This window comes from Oxyura jamaicensis, chromosome 20 (assembly GCF_011077185.1).
Source record: "Oxyura jamaicensis isolate SHBP4307 breed ruddy duck chromosome 20, BPBGC_Ojam_1.0, whole genome shotgun sequence".
Lineage (NCBI taxonomy): Eukaryota > Metazoa > Chordata > Aves > Anseriformes > Anatidae > Oxyura > Oxyura jamaicensis.
Genome location: NC_048912.1, coordinates 6,063,397 through 6,075,917, shown reverse-complemented (window position 1 = coordinate 6,075,917; position 12,521 = coordinate 6,063,397). Strand labels below are relative to the sequence as shown.

Below are 12,521 nucleotides of genomic sequence, written 5' to 3'. Positions count from 1 at the left end.
TGTCCCCGTCCCTCTGACACTGCCCTACCTCTTGCTGCGTTGTGGGTGATGCTGCAGGTGATGATGATATCTCCAAGATCTCTTTCCCAAGCTGCAAACACCCTCGCAAAGTCTGTACCAGGTATGAACAGTTTGTGGGCTGTGATATGTTAGTGTTTACCTACACTTAAGCTCCTCACCTACCTTTTTGCCCACTTAATTTTGCCAGGTACTTCTGGAGCCATTTGACATTGGTAAAATATTTTATTTCCCAGGAGAGCTTAGCATCATCCACAAACCTGGAGAGTTTGATGTCCATTCCCCTCCCAATGCCACAAATGAAGATGTTAAATAAAACCAGACCCAGCAGAGATGCTTAGGAAACTCCATTGCTGAACAGAAAACTCATCTGTCCCCAAAAAAGAATCCATTAAACCCAATGCTTTGCTGCCTACAACATAGGAATAGCTTTTAACTGGCTCTCAAACCATAAAGAACCTTTGCTTCACCTCCATGGCAATGTAAATTAAAAATAATAATTTTGTCGAACCTTTTTGAAAATACCTTTTCTGTCCATCAGGTTCTCCCTATCCACGCACTTACTGATGTTCCCCTAGTGCCCCAGGACGTTGGCCAGGCAGGCATTCCCATGCCAGAGGCTCTTTGCCACCCCCGTTTGGTGCAGACCCAAGTGCCCCAGCAGGGCTGGGTATGACCCTCGCCAGAGCCCCTTCCAGAGCTTGCCCTGTAGGTGGGAGCTGCACTGGCAACCCGCCAGTCCTCTGGTTCAGCAGGCTTGTGGAATGTCTCACTGATCTGATTCTTCTGACTGACAGGCTACAGAGCCTGACGTGGGCGCGAGGAGCTCCACGTATCTCCAGCTGTGAAGACCAACACAAAGAATTGCCCAAGCTACCCCGTCATGCCCTGTCCTTCCCCGTACGCTACTTGCCCCTTGGTCATGAGCAATCAAATAGCTCCCTAGCTACATTCCTATTTTCGATGTATTTCTTCATATTTTCTTTTTTCTTTTTTAAATCAGTTGGCAGGGAGATCTTTGTGCTCTTTTTTAGCTCCTTTAATTTTCTGTCTACACTTAACTCGCTGTGTTTTATGGTTTTTCCTGTTCTCCTCATGTGGGAAACCTTTCCACTTTTTAAACACTGACCTTCTCCCTGTGAAACCTCCTTAACCTTTCCAGTGAGTCAGGCAGGGTGTTTTTTAGGACCTCTTAGTTCTCTTTGAGTTGTGGCACATGTTGTACTTGGGCTTTAATAGAGTATTTTTTTAATCACCTCCAGACTGCTTGCAGGCTCCTTGCTTTCTGCCTGTTCCTTTTAGCTCTGTTGTTGTTATTGATCAATCACCTTATTTTTTCATAGCTCCCTTTCTTGAAATTGCATAGCCACGTGCTGGATTTATTTGGTGTGCTCTCTCCCACTACAGCATTAAATTGGTTGTACTGTGGTCACTAGCAGAGAGCAGCTCTCCCACAAACACCTTGTGAAGCAGGTCCTGAAATAAACCCAGAGCAGCAGCCCTACTTGCCACTTCCAACACTGCTTGGTCACAGAGACTCATTACTGTATCCAAAAGTATTTTTTCTTCCTGATGAATCACTGAGACAATACATATGTAGATAGTCAAAACAGTTGAAATCTCCCACTATTACCACCTGACCTAAATTTCAGCTTCTCTAATCCCAGGTTTTCAGACCATTGTATTTATCCTTAGCAGGGGTCAGCAACACAGTCCTTGCTCTACATTTTACCCTTTGGCATCTGGGATCTATCACCCTGAGAAACCTGTAGTGATGCTCTTTCTGCTGCTTTTTCTTTGTACAGTCCTCCACACACACAAACGCTTCTCACGTGCATCCTGCTCCAGCCTTCCCGTGCAGTCAGTAGCCCAGCAGCATCCAGCCTGGTGATTGTTCTCCTGCCAGCAGGTCACCAACAACCCCGTTATACTGGGGTAGTCATTCAGGGATTCTGGAATAGGGACGGAAGCACCTATAAGTTTTGCCCTTGCTTTGTTGCTTAATAGCATTCCTGTGGGTCTGCAGTACTGCATGTGGTCAGACACTTTTTTTTTTTTTTTTTTTTTTTTTTTTTTTTAACTGCAGCTGCACCAGTTATTTCCCTGCTGCTCTTCCACTGTGCACTGGCCAAATCCTCCTCCTGAGGTGTGCAAGTCTGAATTTCTGCACCCGCTGTCTTTCCTCCAGCTTCTCATCTAAACGCCCCTCCTTTGGCCTTCTCCTTTCTCAGAGCCACCAGCCCGGCTCTGCTGCTGCTCCCCATGCCCGGCTGTGGGGTTTGGGTCCGTCTCCCCAGTAAAAAGCCCTTCCTGGGTACATCCATCCCCACACCACAGGGGTGACAGAAGCAGGGGTGGGGACCCTCTAGCACTTGCTCAGCCCTCGCCTTGCTGTGTGAGCCCCGTGCAAGCCCCGTGGCAAGGTGGGTGCTGTGCAAGGAGCTGGGCAACCCCTGCCGTGTCCCACCTGCCTCACGGGCTGACCCCGCAGGTTTCAGGGACCCGCATGCTATTTATCCTGAAAAAAAAAAAAAAATCAGGGAAGAGCCCCCTCCCGCAAGCTAGCTGTCAGCCTACTCTCCTGCATAACTTGGCCGTGTCAGTGCCCCAGCCCCAGCCCCACAGCCGGTCGCGGCCGGGCGGGTGCCCCGAGCGTTGAGGCGAGCGGCCTGCACCGGCCTCGGCGCTTCCGTGGGCTCGGGCTGGCCCCTGGCGGCCGCCGGGGCGCGGTGCAGCCCTGCTGGGCCGGCCGGAGCGCATCGGCCCCGGCACCGCCCGGAGCCCGGCATCGGCCCGCCCCGGCTCTTCCTCCCAGTAAATCGGGGTTGTCTGCCCCCCGTGTAGCTCAGTGGACACGGGCTTTCGGAGCAAGCTCGCGGTTGTAGGAAGGGAGCACCCGTTTTCTGATTTATGGGTGTCATAGAATCATTAAGGTTGGAAGAGACCTCCAAGATCATCTGGTCCAACCGTCCCCCTAGGCACCATGTCCAGCCTTCCCTGGAGCACCCCCAGGGACAGTGACTCCACCACCTCCCTGGGCAACCCGTCCCAATGCCTGACTGCTCTTTCTGAGGAGAAATGTCTCCTCATTTCCAACCTCAACCTCCCCTGGCACAGCTTGAGGCCATTCCCTCTAGTCCTGTCACTGGTTACCTGTGAGCAGAGGCCGACCCCCAGCTCCCCACAGCTTCCTTTCAGGCAGTTGCAGAGAGCAATGAGGTCTGCCCTGAGCCTCCTCTTCTCCAGACCAAACACCCCCAGCTCCATCAGCTGCTCCTCACAGGATTTGTGTCCCAGGCCCTTCACCAGCTTTGTAGCCCTGCTCTGGACACACTCCAGAGCCTTGATGTCCTTCTTGTAGTGAGGGGCCCACAACTGAACACAGCACTCGAGGTGTGTCCTCACCAGAGCAGAGCACAGGGGGAACGATCACCTCCCTGGCCCTGCTGGCTACACTATTCCTGATAAAATCCAGGGTGTTGTTGGCCTTCTTGGCTACCTGGGCACAGTGCCAGCTCATGTTCAGTTGAGCATCAACCAACACCCCCAGATCCCTTTCCTCTGCAAAGGGCATCTCTGTGTCCTTGAGGTGACAGCATCTGCAGCATGCAGGGAACTCGCAGAAACACTGTGGCCACCACACTGCTCCTCACTGAGCCCAGCAGCCCAGCAGCAGCAGGTGGATGTGGCCAAGGAAGCTCAAGGTGATTCCCATCACTCGGTGGGAGAGGAGGGCACCCCCTGACAGCAACTCAAGGAGCCGCCTGACAGCCACGGACTGGATATGGCCAAGGGCAGAGGATCATTTTCCAGTGCTTTGGTGAGTTCTTCTTGAGATGGTGTTTTGGGTGATGTGGCCACTTGGTGTTAGACAGCTTAAGCTGTGTCCTGTGTGTGTCACCACGGGGCCCAGCATAGAGGTTGCTGGTCCCTATGGAGATGCATTTTCAGGGGAAAACACTAAGCTTGGTTCCTTAGGGGTTCAAAAGAGCTAAGGCTTGGGGGTCAGCAGGACGGAGGCACCCAGGTCAGCAGGATGCCAGCTTCTCCTCTTTTGCAAACTTTTGGGAGTGAGTGTGTGGTAGCAGGGTGTTTTTCTGTAATATGTGTGTGTGCCAGGAGGAGGGATGACAGGGCCAAAAAAAAAAACAATCAAAGAATGTACAATTATAAGAAGTGGAAAACTTGTAGAAGGTACCAGAACATTGCAGTATTTTTGTACATGCAGACCATAGCAGTGAATGCAGAACATCCTCTGTGTAAAAAACAGCTAAATATGCATGATAGATGTGCTATGCTTTTGTGGGCATGGGCCACGTCAAGTCAGGCAGGTGAGCTGCTGGGCCTTTAGGGTGGTTAGCTGCTTTAGCTCCCTTCTCAGACTCCAGGCTTCTACAGATGTTATAAAAGGTGATGACATTAATGTATGCTGCTCAGAACTTGACATTCCTCCCGCAATGCTGTCCCTTTTATAAAGCACCAAGTACTTCAAAGAAGTGGAAAACAATATATCTTGCTCAGAAATGAACTGCATGGATGGAAAGCACTGTCAGCAAAAATTGTTTTATTTCCTGCATACAAAACCATTAATCTCTTAAATGATAGGAGATACAAACCGTGAACAATAAAAGATACCAAAGGAAGCGTGTGTTCCCTGCTTGGGGCCAGCGACTCTCCAAGGATGCAGAGGGCAGCTATGGGCATGTCCCAAGGCTGAAGGCACTGCAGGGAGAGCAGCCTCTGAGCAGTCAGAGGCCACAAGAAGAAATGTCCCCGCGGCACGGTCTGCTCCCCTCCTCAGGGCGACGCTGCTGGTCCCTGGTTTCAGGTGCTGCTGGTGTGCTCCACTCGCTGGTACTGCCCGTGTGTGCAGCTCGCTCCTCTTGCACGCCTCTGCTTACACCCACTCCCTTCCCACAGCCTGGGGGTGATGCTGGAGGTCAGCTGGGGCTGCTGCTGCTGCTCACAGCCAGTTGTGAGACTTGGAGCAGCCACCCCTCCTGGCCACCTCCCTTCTCACTGTGGCTCTGCACAGCCTCCCTCCACTCCAGCATTTCTTGCTCTGTCACCTCCTTCACAGCCAGAAACACACAAGTCCCACTTGACCTGTCCCACCCAGCCAGGAATCGCAGGCTTTGTGTGGAAATGGCCAGGTGAGAGCCCGTGGTCTGACACTGGGAGATGGCCCAAAGGAGAAGCATGAGTCCAGGATCCCAGAGGAAAGGACAGGAGTATTGTTCCCTCCTGCAGCCTGGACCTGTGCCACGTTCTGGTCTTGTTCTCCTCCCCTAACCACAAGCCTTGGTATCAGCCCTTTCCCCCCAGAATCACCAGTGCCCTTGAGCAGCATGGCTGTAGGGCCCAGGACAGTGACCCGCTGACAAAAACATGCTGCAGCCTTCACAGCCCCTCCCGCAGCCCGGTCATACACCGAGATGTTCTTGGTGGCACTGACCAGGCCGGGACTGCCCAGTGCCACAGATCTCGGGTAGGGCTGGTGGGAAGCACCCAAAGCCAGCACACGGGTCGGCACACGTACCGTTTCCTAGAGAACTGCTGGTCTATCTCCTCTAAGGACTGCCCTTTTGTTTCCGGAACAAAAAGGTAAATGAATATAATGGCCATCACTCCCACCAGTCCATAGAGAAGAAACATCCAGGAGAAACCAATGGCATCTGCAGAGACATTCAAGCACAGGAAGGGTCTGTCAGAGGTCAGTCACATCGTGGGGTGCAAAGGAAGCTGGTTGCTTACTGCAAGATGCTCACTTGCTCTCTAAATGGCTGTGGTGGCCGTCCTCACTAACCCACCTGTAGGAAATGGGGGGACAGGGACAGACACTTACCAATAAGGTCTAGGAAGGAGAGGCTGATCAGTAAATTGGCGGCCCAGTTAAAGCTGTTGCAGAAGGCAAAGGCTCTTCCTCTTATTCCAGCTGGGTAGATCTCACTGAGAACCAGCCAGGTCACTGCACAGATCAGAGATTAGAAAGATGGTTGCATGGTTTAAGAAACTCATTTGGGAAATGAGCATGGAAGATTTGGCAAGGGTTTTATAGAGAGCCAAACTCTGGCTTCACCCAGAACCCACTGCTGTTGGTGTTGAGCACTGATCATTGATCTCAGGGTCAGGTCACAGCACAGCACTTTGAAACTCCCATGCTCGGCACTCTGCAGAGGGATGAGGTGCCAACAAACAGACCCAGTCAGCAAAAAACAAAGTGGGTGACTTGGCCATCCAGCAGATGGGAAAATATCGGCATATCTGCCATCAGGACATGCTCTTGTAGAGAAAGGAGAAGGGGTAGATTAAAGAGAAAATGTTGTATTTGGGCTAAAGTCAGAGCTGGGAGCAGAATGCATCTTGAAGCACTCTCTCCTATCCTAGGGTTATTTTGCTTGAAATTATTTAGAGGGTCACTGCCAAACTCATGAGGCTTGCTGCGCGCTTATGTTTTTCCTTCAGCTAGACGCTGTTTTCTCCCATCAAAGCCTTTAAAACAGTAAGTGCCAGAAAATGCTAGAACTCGCATGGAAGCAAGAACTAGTCTCTGTTCTCATCTGATGAATAACGATTTCAGAAGAAGACCAATTGATATTGAGAAACTTTCAGGGAGGTTTCACTTTCCAGCTCTGTTGCTGACTTTCTGGAGAAGGTCAGTACCCAGCCCTCTCTTTTCTTTATTGTTGGGGTGCTGTGAAGATTAGGTAGTGCTTGTGGGATGCTCTGATTTTGCAATCAGTATGACAAGGGGAAAAAAATACTTGAGTAGTGATAGCGTGGATGAGAAGGTTATTATGATGCTGTACCAGCCCCACAGCCAACAGAGCTGCAAGACAAGGAAATGATTCAGGAGGCTGAAGGGGATATATTTCCAGTTTCCAGACACTCAGCGGCTTGGTAAAGCAGATGCATAATGAATGTTTCTAGCAGACTATAAAGATCAGCCCCAGCTTTATTCTCTGGGTTAGCACAAGGATATATAAACACCATACTTACTTGGTCCAAATCCAATTGAGAATGCGCTCACGAAAGCCATCATGCTCAGCAGCGTAATCCAATTTAAAACCATATGTTCTGTCGGGGGAGCACCACCAAAAGGAGGGCCTGAGCTCTCTCCTGTCTCTGTTTTGGAATGACTTGCTAAGCCCATCTTCTGGGTGTGGGATGAGTCAGTAACAGCCTCCCAGCTCTGAGCACCGGCAAAGGCTTTTGTAAGGCTCTTTGTGGCGGCAGAACCAGCCCTCCCCTGCCCGTTACCTTCACCTAACACTGGTGGGACGCGGATCCCAGCAGGCTGGGAGGACAGGGGCATCAGGGGGTGCTGGCCGAGGCTGTGGGATGCGTTGGGGTCTGCAGCCACCGTGCAGTCCCTGGCCATAGCCAGCGGAGCGATGCAGCTGGTGAGGCCAATGGTGGTGACAGAGATGGCCATCACCACACAGCCGGTGATGAGCAGCACTCTCCTGCCAGCCTTGTCCGCAAACGCCATCGCGACGAGTGTGGCTACCACCTTTATTGCCCCCAGCCCAACAGAGGCCAGGATGGCGGAGGAGTTGCTCTGGAATCCCACCGAGTGGAAGATTTTGGAGGCGTAGCCCAGCACGTTGGGCTGCCCAGTGAACTGCTGGAAGAGCACCAGGCCCAGGCCCACCAGAGTGCGTCTTCTCATGTTGTCTCTGGTCCTGAAAAGGTCAAGAAATGAGTAGTGCTTCTCCTTATATGACTCCTGCTTTGCTGCCTCTCTGTCCTCAGCAGTCTGCAGTTGAATGAGACCTTTCTGGCAGTCTGAGTCCCACGAGTTTAATCTAACAGGGTTCACGGGGAGAAAGAGAATGCTGAGGAACTGCATGGCTGTTGGGGCAATGGCCAGTCCAAACATGTACCTCCATCCCTCATCCACGTCCGCAAAGACGTAATTCAGTGCATACGACAGCAGGATGCCTACAGTGATGCCTGCTTCGTAGAGAGACACCAGCAGCCCTCGCTGATGGGCCGCCACCATCTCTGAGACATAGATGCAGCAGGCCATGGATGAGACAGAGATGGCAAAGCCCACGGTCATGCGTCCAATGACCAGCCCAATGAACGACCTTGCCAACGTCAGAATAAGGCTGCCGAACAGCAGGACCAAGTTGCTGACCAGGATTGCTCTCCTCCGGCCATGGCGGTCAATGAGGATGCCCCCAACCAGAGAGGCGAGGAGCGCCCCGATGAGGAGGGAGCTCACCAGAACTTCCTGCCTGAAGCAGCCGAGGTGAAAGTCTGTCTGCAGCTGCAGCAGTGCACCAGAGATAATCCCCAGCTCATACCCAAATATCAGCCCGCCCAGGAGAGAGACTGTAGCAGACAGCAGGAGGACCAGCAGTGCGCGACCTGGAAAACAAGCAAGCAATGCGAGGTTCAGTCTTCTGGCTCTAGCAGGAAAGCTATCAGCAGGCACAATCTGGAAAAAGCTCTTCCAGGACACACAAAGTTTTCAATTTACAAAGCCATGGTGCCAAATCTCCCCAGAAGTCCCTAGGCCGCATGTACAGGCACTTGCACATCCTCACATGACCTACCAGGCCTGCACACGCTGCCTTGGACTGCAGGGGCACCCATTGGGGTGCAAAACCGTGAAAACAGGGCTGTGTTAACAAAGCTAAGACTCGTATTTAAGTGGAAGACAGCGATCTGCTTTTGTGGAGTTGAGCAGGGACCCACCGTGGTCTCTATTCATTGTTATAATGGCAAAAACTGTTCTGGGCAGGAAATGGAGCTTCCACTTTTGGGGTTTGAACTCCCTCTGTGTTACCGTTATAAAGTTTCAGTCCATGGTTTGCAGCTTAGAAGCATCTGTATGAAAAGAACCATCCCTTGTCACCTGTGAATTCCACAAGTCACTCACTGGGATGGAACTGCCCTGGGCCTGTCCCCTTTAATACATCTCTTTTTCCCTCGAGTTTCTCACCCGATTCCTCCTTCAAGCTCCGCACAATTCCAGGATGAAACAAGTGTCACTGCCCAGCGCTCTGCATACAGCACCTCTTCCCCCTGAACACTTTTCAAGAAGGCCCTGCTGTTTTCCAGGCTGTCCTCTTTCCATGTCAGTGGACATCCTACGTTCACCCACAGAAGCTGATGCTTCTGAACTTCATTTTTATGAAGTTCAGGCAGAAGCAAGCATTGGGATGAAGCAGCAGGGCAGTTACTTTTTGTCAAAGTTTGCAAAGGCGGGGATGGGGATTTGAATTATATTTCCTATTGTCTAAGAGACGGCGGAGAAAAAGTCTTCTGCTGACAGGACCACAGCCCTCAGTCCCTGGGGCGCCCTGCCTGGCCCCTAACTGCTGTGTCTACCTTGAGTCTGAGCGGGAGAATTTGGACTGCTTTGACGGAGACTAGAGAGAAACCAGAAACAACATGTAAAAAAATCTGACTTACAGGAAATAAGGATGAATGAACAATGTAGCTAAAAATGCTGCTCACAAGAGTTTACTCCTCCTAGCTAATCCTGCACTCTCGGCATTGCTTTGTGGGGGTGACCCTGATTTCTTCACCTCTCCTTCTCTAGCTCTCGGTGCCCAGTATCACCAAGTCAGACAAACATTCTTGGGCTGATCTAGCTCTGCAGCACGAACTTCCTGAGCTGAAAAGCTCCCTGTTGCCTGCCCCAAATACAAGAAGTGATTCTTTGACCTTGCGCTTCTCATACAGCTGAGCATGCAGTTTAGTAAGTATTTAAGCTTACTTAAAATAAGAAAAAAACAACAGCATAAGCAAAGCAAACCAAACCCAAACCAACCAACCCGCCCCAACCAACCCTACAAAAACAAGGTGCTTGCTGCACACGCTTCTCGCCCTGGGGAGAGGATGAAAGGGCGAACATGTGCGAGCCATGAGTCATGTCAGTCAGCGTGGCAGGGGGGAGCGCACGCAGCGTGACAGCCCCCACTGCGCGGGGACCTTGGGGGAACAGCAGTGACAGCGACCTGCCTCAACCAGTCCCAATTCTAAAGGCACAGGTAAAGTGCATGAGTTTGCAGGTTTCTGCTGTAGGACACTGGATTCCAGCACATAATGCTATCTGTATTCTCACTCTGGCTTTGTTTAATTAGAACTACTCACAGCTTCATACTCCCAGCCTCAGTAGCCCATATGTGGAAAGAATGAGGACACAACCACCAGACCATGGAAAACTTTTCTCACCCTGCCCACGGGGTTTTTCCCCTCACAAGCTGTGTCTCTGTTTAGCCTCTAATCACAGCTAGCACTAAAGGTTGTATCTGGGTGATAGCTATGTTTATATTTGTATTTATTCTGTATCCCTCTTTCCCTCGTGCTACTTGTGCCATTCTGGCTACAAGCCGATCCCTGCCACCACGCTCTGTGTGACTACCTGCACCGTTTTTATCATTCCTTGTACACATGTTACGCAGATAATTAGAAAAAATATTTGCTCACTGAGAACAAAACTCTTTGCACAAAGTGGGCAAGCCATTAGCTTCAAGCCACCAAGTCGGTTCGATACAGGCAGCCCTGCTGTGAATGCCGCAGCTGGTTCGATCGCATTTTGCAGTTTTCCTTGTTACCAGTGGGCAGCAACAGTTCACGAACTCTGCTTGGGATCCGGCTTGGTACAGAGTCTGTTCCGGAGCTGCCGGGGTACCGGGGACCTTTCAGAGCTCACCAGGACAGCAAATCCGGTGGGTCTCAAGGGGAGCTGCGCCAGGAGATCCCCTGCCCGTGGCAAAACCTGGGGAGGGGGCTGTGGTCCAGGGCGGTGCTGGCGGCTCCCCCAGCCTGGTTCGCCTTCCCTCGCCCCACTCATGCTCCTGGCCCGGCCTTAGGGGCCGAGCCGCAGGAAATTATTGCTGTTTTGCTGCTGGAAGCGCTAAAAAAAAAAAAAAAAAAAAAAAAAAAAAAAGAAAAAAGCTGGGCGGGGGAAGGAAAGAGGGAGGGAAGGAGGCAGAGATGCAGCCGGAGCCTTCAGGAAAAGTGGCCAAGTTGCCAACTTCTCTCCGCCGCTCGCAGGGGGCTGCCTGCCTGCCTGCCGCCCCCTCCCCGGCGCCCCCCGAGCCCCCCCGAGCCACTCACCCATGGCAGCCCCGGGGCGCTCCGCAGCGGGGTCCGGCAGCGGCCGGAGCGGGGCCGTACAGCGCCACGTCGCTCCTCGTCCTGCCTCCCGGGCCGGGCAGCCTGGGGCTTGTAGTCACCCTGCCCGCCCCCTGGGGGGGTCCCTGACCGGGAGAAGGGGGTGGGAGGGGTGGGGGGGATACAGGGCGGCGGTACGCGCTCGCCCCGCCATCCCCGGGAGGGGAAAGGAGCGGCTGGGGGCGCTTCGGGGGGGTGCTGGACGGCGGGGCACAGCGCTCCGGCTCCGTCCCGGGGGGGTTCGGTGGGGTTCGGGGCAGGACCCAACAGTGCCCGGCCCCCGCAGGCTCGCCCCGATGCTCGGCTTTGCTCCTGCGGAGAAGAAAGGCTCCAGACAGCCCGCGGGAGGCGGGCTGGAAAAGGTTTTCGGAGGCTCAGCGGCAAAGGCGAGGAAAGGCTGCTAGGAGAGGAGCGAGCGTTTGAGAGCGGGGACAGGGCAGCATGGCTGAGCGGGGACTCTTACCTTGCTCTTCTCTTGGAGACAAGGAGTCGGGCTCTCCAGCTTGTCTCCTTGCCCCAGCACAGTGCTCCATGAGGCAACGTGCCTCGTGTCCAGCTTGCCGTGCAATTAACATTCTTGTTCCATGCAGTGGGACAGAAACCTTCCTGCTGCCTACTGCTTAAAAGCCACTGGGACTTGAACTTGGATTCGAGATTTTATTTTTTTTCTGAATCTGAGGCTAAATTCATGTATCCCAAATTCGGGTTTGTAAAAGCACTTCACAAAACCTGATACGGTTAGAAGTGTTTTTAAAACTCTTTAACACAATGCAAACGTTGTCCCTCGGTGCTGTTCAAACTGCAGTTGCTGGATGTGCTGCGATGTGGTGAAGTACGTGCGTGTGCCGAGAAGTGTGTGCGATGCTCGGAAGTTCGCTGTCACCCAGCTAGCACAGGGACCAGAGCAGGGACAACGTGTCACAGGCTTTGGGGTGGGCTTGCACAGCCTTCCCAGGGTCATGCCACACGGACTGCGGCTGCAGGATACAGGGAAATGACCATAAGCCCGCGTTGTGGACTGGTATGTGACTGCAGGTAGTATCTCATTTAAGGGCATGGCTATGACGTGACTAACACACCGTGGAGCCTGTGCTGGTAAAGCTTTTTGTACTGGGACTGGGACCCAGTCCTGGATCGGGCTGGGGACGGTCTGCATCAGCGGCCATTGCACCTGTGGCTGCAGGGCAGGCGCAGACCTCTGACACAGACAAAAGTAAACAGGTTGGGTAAGGAAGGGAAAACACGTGATGTCTTTTAAAAGAGCTTCTCAGTGGTCATTCCACATGTGAATGAGGAATTTAGAAAAATATTTAAGGAATCCTTGTTCTTCTATGCAGGGGGATGCATGCCATGTCTCTGTTCTGCGA

General features: G+C 52.5%; 1 protein-coding gene across 3 annotated transcripts; it reads right to left on the bottom strand.

Moving 5' to 3' along the window:
- Positions 1-4,555: 4,555 nt before the first annotated feature.
- Positions 4,556-11,987, bottom strand: SLC2A10 (solute carrier family 2 member 10). 3 transcript variants are annotated; one of them, XM_035344126.1, is made up of 5 exons: positions 11,618-11,987; positions 7,018-8,394; positions 5,864-5,986; positions 5,558-5,693; positions 4,556-4,939 (listed from the first exon to the last, which is right to left on the bottom strand). In XM_035344126.1, the coding sequence occupies exons 1-5, from the start codon at positions 11,727-11,729 to the stop codon at positions 4,843-4,845; spliced, it is 1,845 nt and encodes a 614-aa protein (XP_035200017.1). In that variant the 5' UTR covers positions 11,730-11,987; the 3' UTR covers positions 4,556-4,842. The 3 variants fall into 3 exon arrangements, with proteins under 3 accessions (XP_035200017.1, XP_035200019.1, XP_035200018.1); XM_035344128.1 differs by lacking the exon at positions 11,618-11,987 and adding an exon at positions 11,098-11,344; XM_035344127.1 differs by lacking the exon at positions 11,618-11,987 and adding an exon at positions 10,465-10,701.
- Positions 11,988-12,521: the final 534 nt, after the last annotated feature.